Source organism: Martes martes (assembly GCF_963455335.1).
Source record: "Martes martes genome assembly, chromosome: 7".
Classification (NCBI taxonomy): Eukaryota; Metazoa; Chordata; class Mammalia; order Carnivora; family Mustelidae; genus Martes; species Martes martes.
Window position 1 is genome coordinate 28,587,760 of NC_137894.1, and position 25,050 is coordinate 28,612,809.

At 36.8% G+C, this 25,050-nt stretch overlaps 1 protein-coding gene across 1 annotated transcript in view; it reads right to left on the reverse strand.

Moving 5' to 3' along the window:
* SCAPER (S-phase cyclin A associated protein in the ER) overlaps positions 1-25,050 on the reverse strand; it is a 473,451-nt gene that overhangs the window by 53,660 nt on the left and 394,741 nt on the right. Inside the window, exons 26-27 of the mRNA XM_080809794.1 lie at positions 17,236-17,468; positions 1,173-1,328 (exon numbers count right to left, since the gene is read on the reverse strand). Coding sequence (XP_080665920.1) covers positions 1,173-1,328; positions 17,236-17,468 — 389 coding nt within the window. The remainder of the gene's footprint in view (positions 1-1,172; positions 1,329-17,235; positions 17,469-25,050) is intronic.

Below are 25,050 nucleotides of genomic sequence, written 5' to 3' on the forward strand. Positions count from 1 at the left end.
TTTTACTAAACATTCTTAATATGCCTGAGGGCTATGTCATATTCCTATCAGAAACACTGAATCATTATTGCAAATGATTCTTAATTGGTGAGAAGGGAAAGAAAAGAACATAATGGGGGTTTACTTTGCCTGTCCTAGAGAATTATTGCTTTTGAGGACGGTATACAGGATAAGGGGAGGGGTCTAATGAGCCAACCAGGCCAGCAGCTGTCCCTGGTACACTGGCTATAATCATGTCCATAGCATAGAGGCCGCTTTTGGGCAACCAACTTGTGTAACAGAAACCCGAGTAAGGTAGAGGGCCCACAGTGACCACCCCCCATGCTGAATACGAATAGGTCCATTAGACCACCCACCTCAGAATATCCATAAGCCCCAGCTGACCAATGGGCTACTTACAACCAGGCACAGGTACTAAAAACAGAAAATTCCGTATGTTCCCACACCTCTTCACTACTCCCTCCTTAACTACAGCCCCCCACCACTGCCTCATGGCAGACTGTCTCTCCTCTGCTGTCCCGCCTGCTGCTCCCTGCAGTATATTCAATAAAATTTATCTCCTTTGTTCTGCCTTGGGTGAATTCTTTCACTACCCACGCCACTGGCCTCCACCTAGTCAGGCTGTCTGTCCTACACCTTGGTCATACGTAACTTCAGGGAGCTACTATTTTTGGATGGCTCCCTTCCCTTATACATGAAGGTATCTTGGAGAAAGAGACAAAAGGGGGAAAATAAACAAACCTAGGAGGCTGTAAATAAAGCATGTGAACACAGTCATGGACGCTAGGAGGCTGTGCTGTATTGCACTGAGGGTCTGGCTTGATCTGGTGTAGGCTTTGTTATTGACTCACTAACTCAAGGAAAATCACTTAATTCCCCTGAATTTCAGTGGAAGTAGGACTGGATGCTTTCTAAGATCTCTTCCAGCAAAGACAGTTAAAAGTGTATGATACCAACAAGAAAAACAGACTCTGACAGGAGCATGTAGCCAGGGAAAGACAAGAAATATAAGGCTAGTCTCAATATGGGAGACCAATAAGGACAAAGGCAGGGCAAAGAAGAAAAGAGGACAAGATGACCACTTGTATCCCTATGAAATGACCTCAAGATGGGCAAAATTTAAGAGATCTTTCCAAAGTTGAGTCCGGACTGATATCAAGTAGAAGCCTTACCTTCTGGTGACAGCAAAGCACAGCATGCACATTCCATGTAAGAGTTCTGCAGCATGCTGCAGAAACATGGCCATCTTGGGATTCTCATCCACTGGTCCTTGCACCGAGAGGAAGCAGCCATGAAGCTTGTTGATCAGACCTATGTTCACCACGTAGCTAGATGTAGGAAGAAACATCTGTGTTATCAGTCTGCATGGGCTGGCAATATCTTCAAAGATAAGTTTGAAAAACACAGGCTTAGATCCCTCTAAGAAGCAAACAACACAGGTCTGGGTAAAGCATCTCAATGAATAATTTCCTTAGATTTAGTCCTGAATAATCAGCTATTTCTGTAAGTGATTCTCTTCCCTCTTTTGGTTAGTCTGATCCTATTCAAGAAAGATGAGTGAAAATGATAATGTGATCATTTTTAGTGGTCTAAAGAGTCTGTCAATAGTTGAAATGACTTATAATTACCTCTACACTTTTGAAAAGCAATACTTTTTAAAGTACCAGACAGCCAATTCACTAGAATGTAGGGATTCAGAAAATAAGATGATGCTACCCAGATATACTCTTGTTACAACCCAAATTTCTAATGCCAAATGTAGGTTCTCTATTTTTCAAAACCTCATCACCATTAAAAGTATAACAGTGAGAATCTAACTGCTTTCTGTTATAAAAAGTACCAGTCTTGACAGTTGACAACAACATTTAAGAAGTCACTTTCAGGGGTGCCTGGGTGGCTCAGTGGGTTAAGCCTCTGCCTTCGGCTCAGATCATGATCTCAGGGTCCTGGGATAGAGCCCCACATTGGGCTCTCTGCTCAGCAGGGAGCCTGCTTCCTTCTTTCTCTGCCTGCTTCTCTGCCTACTTGTGATCTCTATCTCTCTCAAATAAATAAAATCTTCAGGAAAAAAAAAGAAGTCACTTTCATCTTTTCAGCCCATCAAACAGCTTTCCAGAGCTCTTTGTTAAACTGGACCAAAAATAGTAGTTCTTTTGTTAGTCTGCAAAGCAGCTATTATTGAAAATAGTATTTTAAGATTATGAATGACCTTGTAGATAAATCAGCCTTAGCTTAGAGATTTTATACTGATTCAGTGCTCTTGTATATGAAAAGAGCAGGACTTTGAATACAGAGAAAATCAACATGTTAACTTCTAGCAATAAATGCAAAGGAACTGATGCTTCTGTTCATACGTGCACTGTAATCCCCATCACTATTCATTTACCAATATACCTTTTTGTAAAAGTAAGGAAAATCTGATGAATAACTCTATCTGGAGCTTCTTCTAAGTTTACTACTTAGAAGGTTCAATATAATGCCCCCTTTCTCCTCTTACATTGGGAAATATATTCACCTAGGCTACTCAACATCTCCTACAGTTTTAAAATTGGGAAGTATGAAATGATGACCACCAGACCTATTCTCTTGTAATAAAGGAAACTGACAGATATATGCACACAATGAGGATGTTATCATATTCTGACTTAATAGAATCAGACTAAAAAATGGACTCTTACATTTGCACAAAACTTTTCAATTTAGAAGATGTTTTATATTAATCATCCCAATGAATTATCCCAACAATCCCATGAGAGAGCAGATAGTGACAGTTTGGTTTTTGTCCACCTAGCATATTCTCCTCTCCTATTCCATGTAGTCCTGGTGGGATTCTTAAATATTGTGCTCTCCTACAAAAGCAGAAGTTAGTATGTACTCCATGACAGTCACAGTATTCATCAGCTAGGTCATAACAAGTTCTAGGATGGTACATGACCTAAAAAGGACCAATCAGGATCTTCCGTGGGATTAACAGAAGACCATAGGATGAATCTCTTTTCTCTGGGGATATCTAACCTGAGAGATATGAACCTGGGGTTTGCTGGTAGCTAACTTACTTGTTACACAAATATATGCTTATAGGATGAAGCCAAGCAGAGACAAGTCGAAGTGAAAAAACAGACAAAACAGACTAAACAGATGGTATAATTGGAGTCTTAGCATCTAGCTCCAAACTTCTACCTTTCCAGTTACAGAAGCCATTTTACTAGCCTTTTTTGCTTCAGTTATTTCAGGTTAAGTTTCCAAAAGAGTTCTAACCACAGAAAGTGAAAAAATTACTTTTTCTGATTATAAAAGTAATATAGGCTCATTATGAAAATGCATATAGCAAAGAAAAGCAGGAAAAAACAGAACAAATTGGCCATAATTTCACCAAAGACAACCACAGTTTGATATGTTTCCTTTTGTTTTTTCTATTTGATTTTTTTCTCTATATGATTGACATTAAACTGAATTTTATTCAACTATTTTAGGCATTTTCTAAGTCATGAAAAGTATCTTTGTAAGCATTATATTTTAAACTTTTAAAAACTATATTATTGAAAAGTTTTAACATAAACCAAAGAAAGACGAACTAGGATAACAAACCCCCATGCATTTATCATTCATTCCTGATCAACAACAACCATGGACAATCCTACCCATCCAGACCACCCACATTTTGCATTATGCATAAGCAAGTCTAAGTCATTACATAATTTCATTCATAAATGTTTTACTTTGTATCTCTAAAAAATAAGAACTTGAAAAAAAAACCCAACCACAATACCATTACGTCTGAAAATAACAATAATTCTTAGCACCATCAAGTAACTAGTATTCAAAATTCCAAAAGTATCACAAATGTCTTAACATTTTTGGTAGTTTTTTTAAAAAATTAGGATCCAAATAAGAATCATACATTATAATTGTTTACTATATCTTTCTAAGTTTCTTCTTACTCTGTATGTTACCCCTCCATCTCTCTCTTCTTCCTTTGCAAATTTATTTGTTGAAAAAACCTGGTTGTTTATTTTATAGTTTCCCGCAATCTAAATCTTGCTGATTATACCCCTGTCATGTCATTTACCATATTTTTTAAACTATGTATGTCCTTTAAAGTGATCTAGATTCTAGAGATCTGATTGCATTCATGAACATCATTTTTTTTTTAATGGGTCAATAATTTCCTACCAGTGGAACATTTCTGGAGCTTCTGGCAGTTTTCAGTACCCATCACTATAAACCATGTTGGGATAAACATTTTGTGGACAAATCCTTGCCACAAATCCTTGCCAGGCTTCAAGTTATTTTCTAGAAGTAGAATTACAGAGCCAAAGAGTATGCAGATTTTCAGAGTTCTTCATATGTACAGCCCCCTTACATTAAAAAAAATCTTGAATCAATTTCTAATCCTACCTGTAGGGTATGGGAAAACCACATTCACTCTGTGGTGGCTGATATTACTATTCCCATCTGATAGACGAGGAAACTGAGGCTCAGGGATTGTGAAGTACTAGCCTAGTCAGGAGAGAGATAATATCCTAAGGTCTTCTGACTCCTGATAAGAGTGTTCTTCCCATAAAATATACTCTTGCCTGGCATTTTGGGGGGTCCTTACTGAGGTATGAGTTATTGTTGTTGTTGTTTTTTGGGGTGGGTGGGGAGGAGCAGAGGGTGAAGGAGAGAGAGAATGTTAAGCAGTGTATGGAGCCTGATGTAGGGTTTGAATCTCACAACCCTGAGATCATGATCTGGACAGAAACCAAGAGTTGGAAGCTTAACAGACCGAGCCACCCAGGCGCCCTGAGGTATGAGTTTTTTAAACAAGAATGGAAAATATTTTCTCAGACAATTCCTGAGACTAATAATGACCACACAAAACTTCAAAACCACCTAGTTTTGAGATGAAAACAGCTTAACTGGATTCCCTGTACTGATCTTGAAATAGCCAGAAAGGAGGAAAGACTTCTAGAAAGAATGAAGCAGCATAGAAAAATCAAACCAAACCATAATGAACACTACTGAGCAGGTGGTCCTTTCTGAACATGGTCTCCTTTGGTTACTGAGGGCCATCAATGGTGCCTACTGAGTCTGACCAATGTTTTTCTAAACTTCCTGGGTCCTGAATCTTTGCTCTGGCAATCTTTAGATGATTGCCTATGAAGACAGTGAAACTAAATGGCTCTGAAGGATCAGTGCAGAAAAATTCATTTTGCCAACTTCACAGTTTTGAGGGAAGAATGTTGAATCTCCCAATGAATGTTGGGATCAGCAGCAACATATCTTTTACACTGTTAGGCTAAAATTGTAATGTTGAGACTGTTACCTATATACAAGATGTAAAACTTTAACATGGACTTCTTAGAATATACACCCTGGAAGAGAGGCTGCTGTGAATGCTCCAGGAAATGGGCCCCTCTATTTATTTTACCATTTGAAATTTAAAATGAGTCCCTCTGCAGCTTTTGCCACTGGAATGTGTAAGCTGTAAGATTATCTATCTCCTCTTCTTTGCCCACCCTTGTTCAGCTACCCACTTTTGCCCCAACTGAAATGCCTGAAGGGGTTCTATTTCTGAACCAGGTTTAGTAAACTCATGATATTCCATGGTTTCAACTATCCTCGATATGTCAATAACTCCTAATTCTCTATCTTTGTGTCTACTTCTTTTCTGAACTTCTTTCCAGAAGTTCATGGATATGTTCAAACAAAAACTCATCAACTCTTCTCCTGAAATCTGCCAAGACTGTCTAATTGAATGTCACCAATTCATTCCATAAATGATGCAAGAGATGTGGGGGATAACTATTTGTAATCATGCATTAATCCACTCAATTATTTCTAATATATATAGATTATTATTAATATTGATAATAAATATTATTATTTCTAATAATATATAATTTCTAAATATGATACTGATGCTAACCCCAAGGACCTCTTAGAGACTGACATCTAATAATTTCTGTAAGAGGGATGTTCAAAGTTTTACTACAGTTTAGCAGGAAGACCAAATTTTGGCTCAATGGGTCAGGTTATTTCGGAGGTCTTCAAGTCTTTAAATGCATTCCCCAGTATTCTGGAGGTTGCGAGATGAATTTGGGTCACATATTTTTGAGGGGCAGAGATCTAGCCAATGTAGTGTGTTCCAGCAGCAGTGAGCTCCTGGACCGAGCAATACGAATGGTTAAACACAATTCATGATAGAGCAGCTCTTGATTTTGACTGAAATAGCAGCTTTTCAGTTTTGCAGTGCTCTTCCAGGAGTCATTCCCAGAGATCTAGTCTAGAACCTGCTCTTTCAGTCCTTGCAACAATTTGGTAAGCACATAACTCCATGTATTAAATTCTTTCTGCTTTAAATAGTTTTGATGGTTTGTTTCCTACAAATGAATTCTGATTATAACAAAGGCCGATAAACAATGTTCACTCTCACTAGTGATAAACACAATGTAAATGAAGATGACACAAAATGCTATTTCACACATCAGACTGGCAATTCATAAGTGTGCTAACATAAAACACTGATAAAGATATGGGGAAATGGAACTGTTATCCTTTGCTGATGAGAAGTGAAATTTGTACACTTATTTTGGAGAACAATTTGGCATTACTTGGTAAAGTTAAACATGCATTTATTATAGCATTCATAAATTCCCATTATAAACATGTAAACTCAAGAAACTCCCATTTAGGTGCAAAAAAAGATTTCTACAAGGATGTTCCCTACATCATTGCTTGAAGTGCTGAAGAAGTAGAAATTACTGTCCTCAGGTGGAAAATGGACAAGGGAACTGTGAATCTATACATTTAAAAGAATCCATAGAGCAGTTAAAATGAATTAATCAGATGTATATGCATTAACATAAATAAATCTCAACAACACGTTGGGTGAAAAAAGAAGCAGACAAAACAGTATGATGGCATTTATGCAAATTTTAAATACATGAAAAAATAGAAGGTAGATAATGTACTTTACGGATACCTATTTGATCTTTAAATACAGATGTAGAAATAGTTTATACATATGTTTACATAAACATACACATTTTTATAGACTGCATATATATATTATAAAAACATGCATGGGAATGATATACTCAAACTAACATAGTGATTTACCTCCTCAGAGGGAGTAAGAGGAAAAGCATGAAGATGGGAAGTTAGCTGCATCTGCGACATTTGGTTTCCTTACCAATAAGAAAAAAGATCTAAGGCAATAAAAAAAAATGTCATCAGTTACTGAAAAATGTTATCAGTTGGTACTCAGGCGTTAGGTGTATGAGACTTTTAATGTGCTCTTGAATTTGGTTTGCTAGTATTTTGTTGAGAATGTTTCCATCTACCTTTGTTAGGGATATCGGGCTGTAGTTCTCTTGTCTTGTAATTTGTTTTCTGGCTTTGGTATCTGGGTAATGCTGGCCTTGTAAAATGAGTTTGGCAGTGTTCCCTTCTCTTCAGCTTGTCTTGGAACAGTCTGAGAAGGATTGGCATTAATTCTTTTAAGTGTTGGTAGAATTCACCAGTGAAACCATCTGGTCCTGAGCTTTTTTCTGTTGTGTTTTCGATTATTGATTCAATCTTCTTACTTGATACTAGTATGTGCAGATTTTCTATTTCTTTATGATATATGGTCTTGGTAGTTGTATGTTTGTAGGCTTTACTCACTTCTATGTTGTCCAAATTGTTGGCATATAATTGTTCATAATAGTCTCCTATGGTCCTTAGTATTTCTATGCTATCAGGTATAATGTCTCCTCTTTCATGTATAATTATATTTATTTGGGTCCACTCTCCTCTTGGCTAGTCTAGCCAAGAAGGTATTAAAGGTTTTGCTAATCTTTTCTATTGTTTTCCTATTCTTTTTTTATCATTTATTTCTGCTTTAATCTTTATTATTTCCTTCCTTCTACTATCTTTGGGCTTCGGTTGTTCTTTTTCTAGTTCCTTGAGGTGTAAAATTAGGTTGTTTATTTGAGATCACTGTTGTTTCTTGAAATACGTGTCTATCAATATAAAATTCCATTTTAGAACTGCTTTTTGCTGTGTAGTGTAAGGTTTGGCTTGTTGTGCTGCCATTTTCATTTATCTTAAAAACATTAAAAAATTTCTTCTTTGATCTACTGATTGTTCAGGACTGTGCTGTTTAATTTTCAGCTTTCCTCCCATTACCATTTTCTAGTTTCATACCATCATGGTAGGAAAAGATACTTGATAAAATTTCAATGTTCTTAAATTTGTTGAGACTTGTTTTGTGACGTAATATATGATCCATCCAAGAAAATGTTCCATGTGCACTTCAGAAGAATATATATTCTGCTGCTGTTGGATAGAATGTTCTATGTATATTAGGTCCTTTGGTCTATAGTGTTTAAATCTGCTCTTTCCTTATTGATTCTCTGTCTGGAACATCTGTCTATTGTTGGGAGTGGGGTATTAAAGTCAATAACTATTATCATATTATTGTTTATTTCTTTTAGTTCTATTAGTATTGTTTTATATATTTAGGTGCTCCAGAGTTGGGTACATAAATATTTATCACTGTTACAACTTTTTAGTAGACTGACCCCTTTATCATTATACAATGACCCTCTGTGTCTCTTTTTAGCTTAAAATCTATTTTGTTTGATATAAATACAGCTACCCCTGCTTTCTCTTAGTTACCATTTCCTTGAAATATCTCTTTCCATCCCTTCACTCTATGTATGTCCTTAACGCTAAAATGAGTCTCTTATAGGAAGCATATTGTTGGATCTTGTTATTTCATCCATTCAGCCACTCCATGTGCTTTGATTAGAGAATTTAATCCAATTACACCACTAGTAATTATTTATTAGTAAGGACTTACTCTTACTATTTTGCTGTTTTTTGATTGTTTTTATACTTTCCTTATTCCTTGCTTTTCTTGCTGTTCTCCTTTGTGATCTGATGACTCTTTGTGGTGGTGTGATTTGACTCTTTATAGTAATCTTTTGTGTATCTACTACAGGTTTTCCTTTGTAGTTACCACGAGGCTTAAATAAAATATATTTATTACATCCTACTTTAAGCAGATTAAGTTTGACAGCATATAGAACCTTTATGCTTTTACTTCTTCCCTGCTCACATTTTAGGTTATTAATGTAATAATTTATATTTTAATATTTAATATTTTATTTATTTTTAAATAATTTATATTTTATAATTTATATTTTATAATTTATATTTTTATAAATATTTATATATTTATATATTTTATAAATAATAATTTATATTTTTATATATATAAAATATACATTTTATATATACTTTTAGGTTATTGATGTAATAATTTATATTTATATATATTTATATATTTTATATATTCTTATAAAATATATATATATTTTAAAATATAAAACATATTTTGTATTTTATAATATATTTTATAGGTTATTGATATACTAATTTATATTTTTAATTTTTATAATATATATTTACATATAAGTACATAAATATATTTATATTTCATAAATATAAAATATATTTATTATATTATATAAAATATAATTTATATTTTTATAATTTATATTTTTATATTTTTATATTTTTATGTTGATGTAATAATTTATATTTTTTATATGTGTGTATCCAATAACAAATTACTGTAGTTATGGTTAATTTTAATATATTGATTTTTAACCTGTAAACTAGGGTTTTAAGTGAATTGCGCACCACCATTACAGTATCAGACATTCAGACTTTGCCTATATGTTTGCTATTTCCAGTGACTATTACATGTCCATGTGTTTTTGTTGTTATCCTCCTTTTGTTTTAGCTTGAAGAATGCGCTTTAGCATTTCTTGTAAGGCAGGTCTAATGGTGGTGAACTTCTTCAGCTTTTGTGTGTTTGGGAAAGTCTTTATTTTTTCTTTATTTCTGAAGGACAGCATCACCAGGTACAGTATTCTTGGTTGAGTTTTTTCTTTCCATATTTTGAAAGGTGGTGCCTTGATGTTGGGCAGGGCTGCAGGCTACACTCTAGGTAGGTTGCTGGCTGTACTCTGATATTGGGCAAGTTTGCCAGCTGGGTTCTCTGGTTGTGAGGGGTTCCCAGCTATATATCATAGTTGGATGGGGCTATAGGCTATGCTTTGAGGTTTCCCAGGGTCACTGTTCAGGCTTCCTGGTTATGTGTGGGCAAGAAACCATGATCAACAGTTGGGTAGAGATGCTGGCTTGGCTACTTGCCTATGCACAGCTGTTGGATGGGCTTTATGGCTTCCTGGGTTCTTTGGCTGGTCAAGATGTCAATTTGCTCCCCTGCCTGGGTGGGACTATAGAACAGGCTCTACAGCCAGTACAACCTGGTGACTAAGGAACCAAATCAGGGAGAATTGCCAACCAAGCTCCTTGCCCAGATGGGACTATTGGTTTATCTCTATGAATGGGCAGAAATCCTATCTGAGATTTCTGCTCAGGAATGCAGTCCACCAGGATTTGAGAGCTGATTGCTGTCAATCCCCACCACCACCCCCCATTGTGTGGTAGCCCTACAGATTCCCCCAGTGATCCTCACGAGGCCAAACCCAAGTGGGCCTCCTAGGGAGTGTCCCAGTGCCCCAGGGGGAGCTGGATGTTCACTCTGGGATCTCTTTTTGCACTGGACAAACTATAGGCTTAGCAGGACCCTCTCAGTGTAGTACTGTGCCAGTCTGCGGGAGGGGTGATGCAGTCAGAGTGTTAGTTCTTCCTTTTACCCTTCTAATGCAGTTCTTCTTGGTCCCTGATGTTCAGGGAGGTTTACTTCAGCCTCACCCACCCTCAATTTCTGATATTTTCACAATGGCATCTTATCCACAGATAGTCATTAGCTGATCTTCTTGTGAGGGGGACTGCAGTTGGCAGGAATCTATGTTGCCATTTGGTCAGGGACACAGTCAGCTCTACAGCAGAGAACTGAGTCTTGTAAACAGGGACCTACCCCAAGGAACTAGTACTGCTCCAAATAAGCAGAAGCATCACCTATGGCCCTGTGCTACCACTTTCATAGCAGGATGGTTGGTAATGTTTTAGTACATTCCATCCACATCTCAGCAAAGTTCTGAAGGTGGGATTGACAGCAATCTGAAGGCTTAAAGTCCAAGATCAAGGGGCTGACAATGTTGAGCTCCTCCGAGGACTCTCTCTGGTTTTTAGATGGCTGCCCTTTTGCTGCCTCTTCACATAGTTGTCCCTCTGTACATGTACATGTAGTATTCTTAAAGTATGAAGGCTCAATTGGGTCCACTCTCTTCTTGGCTAGTCTAGCTAAAGGTTTGTCCATTTGAAGGTTTTGTTAATGTTTTCTATTGTTTTCCTATTCTTTTTTTCATTTATTTCTGCTTTAACATTTATTATTTCCTTCCTTTTACTACCTTTGAGCTTAGGTTGTTCTTTTTCAAGTTCCTTGAGATGTAAAATTAGGTTGTTTATTTGAGATCACTGTTGTTTCTTGATATATGTATCCATCAATTGGCTCAATTGAGTTGCTGTATAAATATTGTGTAAACCTATGATTACTCATAGGTAATCTTTGGGTAGGTCAATTTGGCAATATGGACAAAAAACCTTAATGCATATTCTTTTGACCTAGAAATTCTACTTCTTAGCATTTATTTTAAGAAAACAATCAGTTTGACTTATTTCACTCAGCATAATATCCAGTCCCATCCATGTTGATACAAAAGTTGGGTATTCATCCTTTCTGATGGAGGCATAATACTCCATTGTATATATGGACCACATCTTCTTTATCCATTCATCTGTTGAAGGGCATCTTGGTTCTTTCTACAGTTTGGCGGCTGTGGCTATTGCTGCTATGAACATCGGGGTACAGATGGCCCTTCTTTTCACTACAACTGTATCTTTGGGGTAAATACCCAGTAGTGCAATTGCAGGGTCATAGGGTAGCTCTATTTTTAATTTCTTAAGGAATCTCCACACTGTTTTCCAAAGTGGCTGCACCGACTTGCATTCCCACCACCAGTGTAAGAGGGTTTCATTTACTTATGGAGCATAAGAAATAACACGGAGGACACTGGGAGAAGGAGAGGAGAAGTGAGTTGGGGGAAACTGGAGGGGGAGACACACCATGAGAGACTCTGGACTCTGAGAAACAAACTGAGGGTTTTGGAGGGGGGGAGGGTGGGGGGGTTGGGTGAGCCTGGTGATGGGTATTAAGGAGGGCACATATTGCATGGAGCACTGGGTGTGGTGCATAAACAATGAATCTTGGAACAGTGAAAAAAATAAAATTAAATTTAAAAAATAAAAATTGTGAATAAAACAAGCTCACTAATAAAATGTTAATAAATTCAAATAAAATAAAATAAAATAAAATTCACCTGTACATAATCAACTAAAAAAAAGAAAACAAAACAATCAGTTGTAGGGGAAGATGAGTATACAAAGTTGTTCTTCATAGTGGTATCTGTAGTAAAAAAACTAGAATAAATCTATATGAGTAATAATAGGTTACTTGAAGCAAATCATTGCTATATAATAAAATACTGGGAAAGCCAGTAAAAACTAATTTGCAAGTTCCTATTGATTTAGAAAAATAAATAAAAACATGATAAATAATATATAGAAGTATTACAGTATTTTTTAAATAAAATAACCACATGTCTGTATATCAAAACCAACCCAGTGATTATCTTTGGGTGGAAGGAATTGGGGTAATTTTTGTGTGTTTATAAAAACACCCACTGTCCTCTTCCCTGTTTTCCAAATTGTTTTTCTGATTGAGCACAGATTAGTTTTATAATTAGGAAAAAGAGTTATTTTGAAAAGGAGAAATGAGAGAGAAATAGCCAAGCTATCTGCTATTGCAAGAGAACCTGCACATTTAAAGACACGGCAGTAGAGTGAAGGTGGTAAATCTGAGAAAGAGTGACAAGGAGAATCAATAAGTAGTAAAGACTGACTTGAATGTTGGTTTGGTAAAGGAGTCTCTGTGAAGAGTCTGACAATGCTCAGATTGCTGGCTTAAGTAATTGAATGGGATACTGGTGCCACTGACAAGGACAGAGGACACAGGAAAAGGAGTTCCTCTGGGTGGAAAGATTATGTGTTCAGTTTTGAATTTGTGGAGCCTGATGTGTCTATGCTACCTCCTTGTATGTGGCTAGGGTTCGTTGGCTAGCAAAATGCTAAAGCACAGTTTTATAACTTCTTGAATAGATGCCCTACATTTGATAACTTTTGATTCCAAAAGACTGGTATCAGTGACTTGGACTCATCTATTTGCCTTTTGGTTGTATAATTTGATTTTCCTGTTTTGAGAGATAAATATAAATTTCTAATTGGATATGATGAAAGAATTGTGCTGTAACAGAAGACTTCAAAGAGCAACCCTGTAAAAGAAGAATAAAGATGGAGGCATCACCTCCTGATTTCAAACTATAATACAAAGCTATAGTAACCAAAACAGTATGGTACCAGCACAAAGACAGACACACAGACCAATGGGACAGAAATGAGAACCAGAAATAAACCCATGCATCTACAGTGCACAAATAATTGACAAGGGAGCCAAGAATACTCAATGGGAAAGGATAGTCTTGTCAATAAATGGTGCTGGAAAAACTGGATAATCACTTGCAGAAGAATGAAATTGGACCCCTATCTTACACGACTCACAAAAATAAAATTGAGATGGATTAAAGACTTAAAATAAGACCTGAAACCATTTAGCTCCTAGAAGGAAACACAGGGAAAAAAAACTCCTTGCAGTGGACTTGGTAATTTTTTTTTTTTTTTTTTTTTGGCATATGATACCAAAAGCATAAGCAACAGAAGCAAAAATAAAGACATGGGGCTACAGCAAACTTAAAAGCTTCTGCATAACAAAAGAAACAGTCAACAAAATGAAAAGGCAACCTATTGAATGGAAGGAAATATTTGCAAACTATGTATCAGATAAAGGGTCAATATTCAACATACATAAGGAACTCCTACAAGTCACTAGTAAAAACACATAATCTGATTGAAAAGTGGGCAAAGGACTTGAATAGATAGTTTTCCAAAGAATATAGAGATGGCCAACAAGTACAGGAAAAGATGCTCAACCTCACTGATCATCAGGGAAATGCAAACTAAAACCACAATGAGATACCACATTGTACTTCTAGGAATGGCTATTATCAAAAAGACAAGAGACAATTTTGGCAAGGATGTCGAGGAAAGTGGACCCTTGTACACTTTTAGTGGGAATGTGTATTTGTATGGCCACTGTGGAAAACAGTAAAGAGGTTCCTCAAAAAACTGAGAATAGAACTACTATATGATGCATCAATTCCACTTCTATGTATATATCTGAGAGAAATGAATCACCATCTCAAAGAGATATCTGTATTCTCATGTTCACTGCAGCATTACTGAGAACAGCCAACACACGGAAACAACTCTAAGTGTCTATCAGTGGATGAATGGATAAAGAAAATGTGGTGTGTCAGTGTCTGTGTGTGTGTATAATGGAATATTATCCTCACTTGATCTTAGCCAAAAGGCCGAGAAGTGATAATGGAATATTATCCAAAAAAGGAAGGAAATCCTGCCATTTGCAACAACACTGATGGACCCTGAAGACATGTTAAGTCTATGCTTAGTAAAATAAGTTAGATGGTAAAAGACATATACTGTATGATGTCTCTTATATGTAGAATCTAAAAAAGCTGAACTCCTAAAAATAGAGAATAGAATGGTGGTTACTAAGGCCCAGGCCCTAGGGGAAATGAGATGTTGGTCAAAGGGTACGAGGGTAGAAATTTCCATTTATAAGATGAATAGGTTTTGGAGATGCAATGTACAGCATGGCGACTATAGTTAACAGTACTATATCCTGTACTTGAATGTTGCTAAGAGAGTAGCTTTTAAATGTTTCACCACACATATAAAAGGTAATCATGTGAGGTGATAGAGGTGTTAACTAACCTTATTGTGGTAATTATTTTGCAGTATATTTGTATCAAACCATCACAATGTACATCTTAAACTTATACAATGTTATATATCAATCAAGTTGAAAAACATAGAATTGTGGTGCTTCAGAGTTGGTCCATTTCCTGAACAAATTTCAAATCAGTATTTTTTAAAAGTGCAATCTGTTTCTATCCTACAAACAATACTGCTTTCATAGAACTGTGCTAAACACTGTCTCTGCCAATATTTTCACTTTCTAGAAAGAAGTTCTGATTTTTGACAGCAAACAATATTCTGTTAAAGGTCTTTTTATTTGTTTTTGTATCCCAGGACCTTGTATGGCGTCTGGCACCAAGTGCTACAGGTGACCTTTGCATGAACTGATAAATATTTCTGAGACTCCCTTAAATCTAGACACCTAACTGCACCATGTAAAATAATGACAATAAATCCTGGTATTACCGTCTTTGTTAAAAATCCTCTTGCCTCTTTTCTCCCAGATGAGGAGAAGGAAGAGCCATGTGTCAGGGTGCTGTGCTCTGCTCCAGCTCTACTTCTAGAGCACAGGCCAGAGAATAGCACTAAAGACTGTGCTCGAACTTTCTCCGCCCAGCTTTACAACTCTACAGATATAAACTGAAAAAAATTCCCAAGTTATGGCAGGGAGTGGAGTGAGATTTCTAGGCATTATATCTGAGGTGGTGAGAAAGCAAGCATGGAAAGAATTAGACATGTTCTGTTTGCTTCATTAGGCAGATCTAAACTAGTTTGTGGTTCTACACATAGCCATCATGAAGCCAACTAACAATGCATTATATGTATGAAAAGAACCTTCACCCAAAGTGGTTCAAGTCAGAGATAAGGAGTGGCAGAGTTTTGTTCTAAAGGACTGTGATTGTCCACTATCCATTTTAAGATACATGAGATTTGGTTTGGCAGATTACCAGTTATTTTTTCCCCAATATCTTCTTCTTTCATGAAGGATCTGGTAACCATAATAATATATGTGAAAATGTATGTATTTTCTCCCGGAAAGTCCATTAGAATTACATTGAAGCCTTTGGCTGGTCCTTCTACCTCATCACAGCTGAGGCATAGACAAGAATGCAGCGTTGCTCTATCACACGGCAGCCCAAGGGAGAATGTTGGAACAGAATGGCATGCATTAGCAGAGATGCTATAGGTTCTACAGTGGCCTAAGGAGGTGGGGAAATTGAAGGGGATCAGGGAACTGAGAGAAAGGCCAGGGAGGGTAAAAGTCAAGTGCTGTAAATGGTTGTGAACCCAAAGGGCCTAGTACTCTCTAGCAATAAATATGCTTGGGGAAAGAGGGCAGGCAAATGGAAGGGAAAAGTGAACAAAATAATCAAGGGTAAGAAAAATATTGAATGAAACAACTGTTCTCAAGAAACCATTACAGAAAAACCAGAGGAAATTTATAAATTCTTTTGAGGCAAATGCAGAAGAGGACATTCTCTTTTATTCTATTAACCTACCATAAGCTTCAGAGCAATAAACTGCATGGATTTTGGAAACCAGAGATCTGTGCTGATCACAGAAAAGTTACTGATAGGTGGGGCAAGAAACTGTTTAACACCAAATGGAACCCTACTGGGAAATTAAATGCTCTACCTGATTCAAGATTCTTGAGGGAAAAAGAGTTCAGATGTCAGAATAGGAGGAAATTTCCCTGGAGAAGAGGTGACCTTTAGAAGTGAACAGGATTGACCTTGAACAGGTGTCAGAAATCACTACATTTGTGTAGTGGAAAGCACACAAGTTTTAGGAATCCAGCTAGACCTGAGTTTTGATCTCAAATCTCCTACCTACTTTTAAATTTATTTATTATATAAACTTAGGCAAAGCACTTAAGCTCTCTGGCAATTTCCCCACCTACAAAGTCTGAATTAGAAATCCTACACCTACAGGGCTGCAAAGTTTCTATTATGTTTACATAATGAGTGCTCCATAAATAATAGCTATTATTGTTTTAAGTCTGAACCAAGTTTAAAACCAGAGATAACCTGAAATAGGGGAATTCTCAGAAATTCTTGAGTTGGGAAATAGTTGACAGAAAGAAAGTTATAAAAGCTTAGACACTACATATTCTAATATCAAATATCTAAATATCAAGAATGACAGATGAGTTCTAACTAATACTTTTCATTAATAGGACTTTTCTTCTCTGTGTTACAAAATGTAGTGTATTTTCCACCAAGAATTTATGGATGGTGTTGTGAGAACCAATGCCTTCACATGTGCCCTGAGATTTAAATAATTTTAATATTTTTTTAAAGGAGAAGAAAGTTTGAAGAAATCTAGCAATTTTACCTGATGAGGTCCTGAACTCGACTGTTAAAAGCATCACCTTGTGAGGGTTTGTTTTTCATTTCCTGTGTTGATATTTTTGGTGTAGCTGGCTGGCTGTTTCCATCTGGTCGATTGGCAATCAGGCAGCTAAAAACCACAGCACTGACTTTGAGAAGTCCAGTTGTCAAACCTTCAAAAACTTGCTTATTTGTATTTCTTCCCAAAATAGCATTATTTTCATCTGGAACATAAACCTAGATGGAAAAAAATACAGTAATTATATTTCAGTAAAACCACCAGAAATGGACAGAGATAAATGTGGAATCTTTCTGGAATCACAAGTAATTTTGAAATTGTAGAGGTGGCTAGTTAAATGTTCGGGTGTTGGTTCTGACGTTATGTTGCTGAGTTCAAGTCACAGCTTTATCCTTGCTAGTTGAGTGACCTTGGCCAGGTTACTACTTCCAAGCTTCATTTTCTCATTTATAAAACAGGGACAATGACAGTGCCTATATCTTAGGGTTCTTGTGAGGATTAAGTGAGCTAATCCATATAAAATGCTTAGTTCATACCCATGTATATATTAAGTACTCAATAAATATTACTTATTCAATTGAATAAATTATTTTTAAAATTTGTATGAGCCCAGAAAATGAACCAATGGGTAAACTGACAGCAGCATTGTTTTCCTGTTAAAGTGAATTCTAAAAATATCTAATCTAAATTTCTCTATTAAAGTGAAATTTGTATTTTTTATCACAAAATGGCAAAACAGCTTTTCCTCTAATATATAGGGTCATATTTGGCCATCTTTGTGTATAGTTTACATGAAGTAACATGGTTAAAAGTGGGACTAGGAGTTAGAACCTGGGCTTGGGTTTTGGCTCTGAAGCTATATATGGTCTTAGACAAGTTCCTTAACTTTTCTGTGTCTCAGTTTCTTCAATTGTGAAATGAAGATAACCATAATCATAGCAGTAAATCAACCTGTGTAAATTCTTAGAACAATGTCTGGCACCTAGGTGAGCCCTATAGACATGTTATCTGCTACTACAATTGCTAATCTTACCATGATTGCTCCTATTATCAGGAGTAAATACCACTGTGTATGAACATCAGCTGTCACAAAGAAGGATGACTTAAGAAGTACAATGGCTAGATACATAATTGCCAGGCTAGGAGCTCTGTGCCCTTGTTCTGCAATCCTGGCTACTTAAAGGCTCACTCTTCCCAAGAAGAAGAAGAGCCACCTCCTGAAGGCCTTACTATCAGGAAAGGGGCTAAGACAGTAAGCTAAGGATGGGAAGAAAGGAGGTATAGACTTGGAATCAGATGGTACTGTATTCAAGATTCAGTTTTTCTTCTAGCAGATTACAGGACTTTAATAATTTTACATTTCTGAGACTTGGTTTCTATATCAGCCTACCTGCTAAGACTACTATAAAGTTCAAATAAATGATGAAGGGGAAAACACCTGGCAAATGATTACACTTTACAAATGCACTTACTTAGTAACAATCACCCTCTGCTTATCCTCACTCTATACCTGCACCAGTTCTATCAGAAGACAGAGGAACAAATAATCACTTGGATTAAAAAAAAAAAGGATCTTTATAAACACAAGCAAATGTTTCCTCCATTCCTTTCGTTGTTAATGTAGACATTCCATGAAAATCACTTCACTGAGACTAGCCTGTTTTAAGACTGTTGACTATAAGTTATCTCTGACCACTGAGCCATTCCGAAGCCCAAGTAATTAGAGTAGAATTTTTCTGCAGTGTGTGCTCCAGTTAACTGATGAAAGTTCCCTTTGAAATTCTATAGCAGTTATAAAACAGTCACACAAACCTTTTCAGATTGTGACTAGGGTAACCTGGCCTGTCCCAATTCAGAAGGTGGTATATGATGAATGGAGTTTGAAACTATTATAGGTCAGAATGAGCAGGTTATGCTGCAGTGAAACACTCCTCAAAAATATCAGTGGCTTCAAACATAAAGCTTTATTTTCATTCACATGACATGTCCATGTCAGGCTGCCTGAGACTCTGCATCCCTATTGTCCCTACTTGGAAGCCCAGGTGACAAAGCAACTATCATTTATAGCAACAATGACCAAAGAACTTTCTAAGATGATCAAAGTGTTCAGTCTATACTGTCTGTATCTGCACTAGTCACAAGTGGCTTTTTTGAGCACTGCAAATGTGGTTAATGTGACACAGAGACTGAATTTTTAATTTTAATTTTAAAAATTAATTTTAAATTTTTAAATTAAAATTAAAAATTAATTTAATTTAATTTAATATTAAAACTAAAATTTTTAATTAATTTTAAATTAATTTTAATTTCAATTAAATTTAATTTGAATAGTCTAATAAATTAATTTATCAGGGACAGTACAAGGCACTGCAGGTCACAGTGGCAGAGAAGAAAAAAGATCTCTGCAAGGTCCTGTAACAACATTAAATGCAGTATCTGAAAGTGACACCATTTTTGCTCACACCTTATTGGCTAGAACTAATCACAGAGTCCAACCCAACCATACAAGGAGCCAAGAAATGTCATCCTACTATGTACTTGGAAAGAGAGAAGCAGAACATTTGGTCCGCAGTACTATTGACTGCATGGTATTGTTTCTTCCATTATGACTATACATATATTATTCACAGTTAAGCTATTTATCATATGATGACTATATTTACTTTCTTATACAAGTTTTTTGTTTAGTTGGGTAACTTTTTTTGTATGCTGAATTTCCTATTTACCTGTCATTAATGCATTGTCAACCTTTCTGGCTGAATTGGTATTTCCTCTCAAGTTCAGATGCATCAGGAATTATTGGTTCTTTTTAGCTCCCTCAGTGGAGACATCCTCCTGAACCCTACCGCACCCCCTGCACTAACCTGACCTGCTTGCTCTGTAGGCCTACTGTATGACTCTCGTTTTGAGACTGTCCTTCATCTGCGTCTTAAGAATTCCTCCCACATCTTCCCGGGTTAGATTCCCTTTATTTCTTGGATCTTCTTTTTCTTCTCATTCTCTCATTTTGTTGAGGAATATATTGTAACAACTTCCTAAGAAAGGGTGCAGTGCTGGGTGTTATACACAACTAATGAATCACCAAAAACCAATCATGTACTGTATGCTGGTTAACATAATAATAATAAAAAAAGAAAGGGTGCATGGGAAGAAAAATTTTGAGACCTGTGTGTCTGTAAATATCTTTCTTTCATCCTTATACTTGAATTTTGGCTGAATAGAGAATTCTTGGTTGGAACTAACTTTCCTTCGGAGTTTTGAAAGACACCTCCCTTCTTTCCAACTTCAAGCACTGTTGTTAAGAGGTCCAATCTAATTCCTAATGTTTTTGTACATGGTCTGTTTCATCCCTTCTGGGAACTTTTAGGAACTTCTTATCCCTGATTTCCTGTGTCTTGGTATAGGTCCTTCTTCATTGTGTGTGTGTGTGTGTGTGTATACAAAAACTCAGTTGTCTTTTAAATCTGAAAACTGCATGTTTCACTTATGGGGAAATTTCTTGTATTATTTCTTTGCTAATTTCCTCCCATTCACTTTCTCTCTGTTGGACTTTGATCCTGAACTGAGCCTGTAACTTTCTAGTATTTTGTTTTCTCCTGCTTTTCATCTCTCTGTCCTACTTCTTAGATCACCTAACTTTATTTTCCAGTCCTCCTTCTGAGTTTTTCATCTACTATATTTCTAGTTTTCAGGAGCTATTTTTTTAAAAAAGATTTATTTATTTGAGAGAAAGAGAAAGAGCACCATGTGTGGGAGAGGGTCAGAGGGAGGGGGAGAGAGAGAATCTCAAGCAGACTCTGCACTGAGCATGGAGCCCCACAAGGGGCTCAATCCTACTACCCTGGGAGAGATCATGTCCTGAGCAGAAACCAAGAGTTGGATACTTAACTGACTGAGCCACCCAGATGCCCCTAATTTTAGGAGCTCTTTTTGGTTCCGTATATGTTTTGTTTTTATAGTTTTTTGTTCTATGGATACAATATTTCTCATCTCTGTGAAATTACACTTTTTTAAGATTTTTATTTCATTTCCTACATGGTCTCTATCTCCTCTGAGTTCTTTCTCTGTACTTTAGATTTTAAGCTTTCCTTACATATATATGGTCATGTGGGACATTCTGTTAATACTCAAGACTGATAAATAGACAGATTAGTGTATCACAGTCTTGATCCAGTCACAAGCTGGATACAAATTCTGTGTGAAGGGCTTCAGTTTGTATGACTAAACAGATACCTAGCTTTTCCACTGTGGGAATCCCAAATATTAATATTTATATGTCTGTTCTTCCAGAAGAGTTAGTTTCATAAGAATGAAATCCTGTATCTTCCAAGCCTGGAGTACATAAGATGGGCTGCCCATTTTTGCACAGATTCATAGAATTCTGAAGGAGGCTGAGAGGCTCATTATTTAAGGAATAGATTTTCACTTAATCATTTTTTAAAAAGACTTTATTTATTTATTTGACAGACAGAAATCACAAGTAGGCAGAGAGGCAGGCAGTGAGAGGGAGAAGCAGGCTCCCTGCTGAGGAGAGAGCCTGAAATGGAGTTCGATCTCAGGACCCTGAGATCATGACCTGAGCTGAAGGCAGAGGCTTAACCCACTAGCCACCCAGGCACCCAATCATTTTGTTTTTGTATGACTTTTTGTGGCTGTAGATGGTGTCCCCATGCCTGGAGTAACCTTGGTTCAAACTCTTTTGTCTTCTGCCACAGTTGTGGGGAGAAGGCACTTGGCTGTACACATGGCAGATGAAATCTAGGGCATCTAAACTGTCTCTTATTTAGACTGTCAACTAATTAGACTCTTTATAGCCCCACTTTCAACCTCATTTTCTGAGAATCCCAGTGACTCTAATTCTTGAGCCTTTTGGGGTTCTACGGAACAAATTTTCTTCTGGTATTTTTCTTCCTGCTAATTTAGGTTTTAGCTTTTAGGTAACCATCTTTCAACTATCTCCTTTCCAGATTAAAACATATTTGCTTTCCTTTTCTTCCCATTCTCTCTGTTTTTGAGGATTCAGGCCTGTATCTATCTACTATAATATTAGTGGGGCCCCCTGGCAGAGGAAATATAACTTGTGTGTTCAAATTGGCCACATTTTAAAATTAACTCAATAAATCCACCAAAACCACAACTTTTTCTTTTATACACTACAGAGAGAATATGAAAAATACATTTCTGGGTAATGTCAGGGTTCTTCATCATCACAAATTTTCATAATCCTTTCTTTTCAAGAAACCTGTACTGATTTCCTTCAAGTACTTCAAATAAAACACTGTGCATGCGTATTTGGCAATCTTTCACTTAATTAGAAGTACTTTATCCACCACTGCATCTTTATTTTTTTAATTTTTTTTTTAAGATTTTATTTATTTATTTGACAAGGAAAGAGAGATCACAAGTAGACGGAGAAGCAGGCAGAGAGAGAGAAGGAGGCAGGCTCCCTGCTGAGCAGAGAGCCCAATGCGGGACTCAATCCCAGGACCCTGGGTTTACAACCTGAGCCAAAGCCAGAGGCTTAACCCACTGAGCCACCCAGGCGCTCCGCATCACTGCATCTTTAAAGAATATAGTTGAGAATTAAGGAAAAATGTAAAAAATCTGAAATACCAAAATTAATGCCATTTATTTAATCACTTGCTTATCTGGCATTTGCATATCTACTACATAAATGGTCAAGGGATCACAGTGATGCTCTGTTGACCTTAAGGGTCATTCAGAGCCTACAGACTTTGATTTAACAAAAAACTGTAACAAACTGTGGTTTTATGGTTTATAGAAGAACAGAAAGAACAATATAAAAGAGAAAAGTGGCGACCATTTTAGAAGCAGGTAGTAGCAAAATGTGACACCAGTTCTGGAAACAAAAAAGGACATATATGAGTGCAAAAAGGCACTTTAATGTGAGACTCAGTTATTACTAAGACTTGCTCATCTTTATTTCTTCTGATATTATTACTTACTACATATAAGTGCTTATGCTCAAAATGACAACCTAAAGATAACCCCCCAAAAGGGGGGCTAAATTATGAGTCACACTCATTGGGAGGGGATAAGAGAAGGAAGGATGTAGATTAACATCTAAGAGGTTTTTCTACTAAGCCAAAAATGCTTAAGCATTTTTCTTATATCATCACATTTAATTTTTACAAATAAATAATTCAAGTTCAGAGATATCAAGGACATGCTAGTTAATGGAAGGTCTGGGACTTGAACCTGAATTTATGAGACTTTAAAGCCCATACCCCCTACAGACTTCCTCTCACTGGGTATCTCTTTTACTGAGGAATCTGTAGAAACTCTGTCTTTGGTGGAGAGAAGTGAAAATTGGTCATGGGCTGAACATTGTTTTTCTGATGTCTCTTCCACTAAAAAAAAAAAAGAAGAAGACGAAAAATTCTTTTAGACCTTCATTTTGGCCAAAGGGCAAGAAAATATATTTAAGGGTTGATGGGATAATTCTGGGTTAAATGTACTAATCTCATTATTCAGAAACTGTCAATGTGGTTTGAGCATCAAATGTCACTTCTTCATCGGCCCCAAGAAAATAAGCTCAGTGTAATGTAAATCAGATATATTTTTATGATATTCTTATATTCTTTGTCCACTGCTGACAACTTTTGATTTTCTATTTCATTGGGGCTTTCTACTTAATTTTAGAAACACCACTTGGCAGTTTCTCATAAACACAAATTGAAAAACTTCTCTAACAATCTGGCATTTAGATGAAGAATGCTTGTGGCCTGCAGGAGCCAGGCTTCCCTTATTAGGCTTGCTGCACTGAACCCTGGGATTTCAGACCTAGGTCTAAAGGCCCTCACTGTACTGAATGGTATTTTACTTTCTCCCCATAATTTTCTAGTTTCCAACAGTCTAAGTTAGTCTGACATTCAGTTCAGTCCCTCATCATATTTTTCCATAGAATTCTGTGCATGTATATCTGTGTTTTTTCCATTTAGTATTGATCCCTTCACTGCTGAGAACAGAGTTTTCTTTTGCCTGAAATCTTTAGTCAAGTCTTTTTTGTGTCTTATCAGGACATTTTATTCAAATGGCCACAGAAATTTCCTTATCCTTCTATATAGATTTTTCTTTTGCTGGTTTTAAATAATTTAACAGCAATGCTTTAATAAGAAACCAATGTTTCATCTATGAAAGAACTTTTTTTTTAAAGGATTTTATTTATTTACTCATGAGAGACGGGGGCGGGGGGAAGGAGGCAGAGGCACAGGGAGAAGCAGGCTCCCCGTGGAGCTGGGAGCCCGATGTGGGACTCGATTCCAACACCCTAGGATCACGACCCGAGCCAAAGGCAGATGCTTAACCAACTGAACCACCCAGGCACCCATAAGAAAGAATTTCAGGATGTGAGGGTGATCTGGTTTTGACATCTGCCACCCCACTGATCACCAGGGTTGATTTGGCTGGTCTGCCTGGCTAGGTGGGTGTCCCCTTCCTCCCTCACTGGTCCAGGTGCAACTGTCCCGAAGCTGCGTGCTCGGTGGAAGAGGACCACCTTCCCCCATAGAGGAGGATCATTCTTCTGTCAAGGGTATAGCGCAGCTGCGCTCCCCAGCTAGGACCTCCAAACAAGCTCTCAAGGAAAGAATTTCAAAATTGCCTAAATTAAGGTAAGGAGGGGCTTGTCTTTAGTGAGACAGAAGATTCTTTCTCCTCTTTAAAAATGACATTTGATAAAAAGAAACTTGCAGAAGGTATCTATACTGTAAGGATAATGTATTCAGAGCAATTCTCTATACTGTTGTCTTTTGTCTACCTGGATATCACCATTACTTG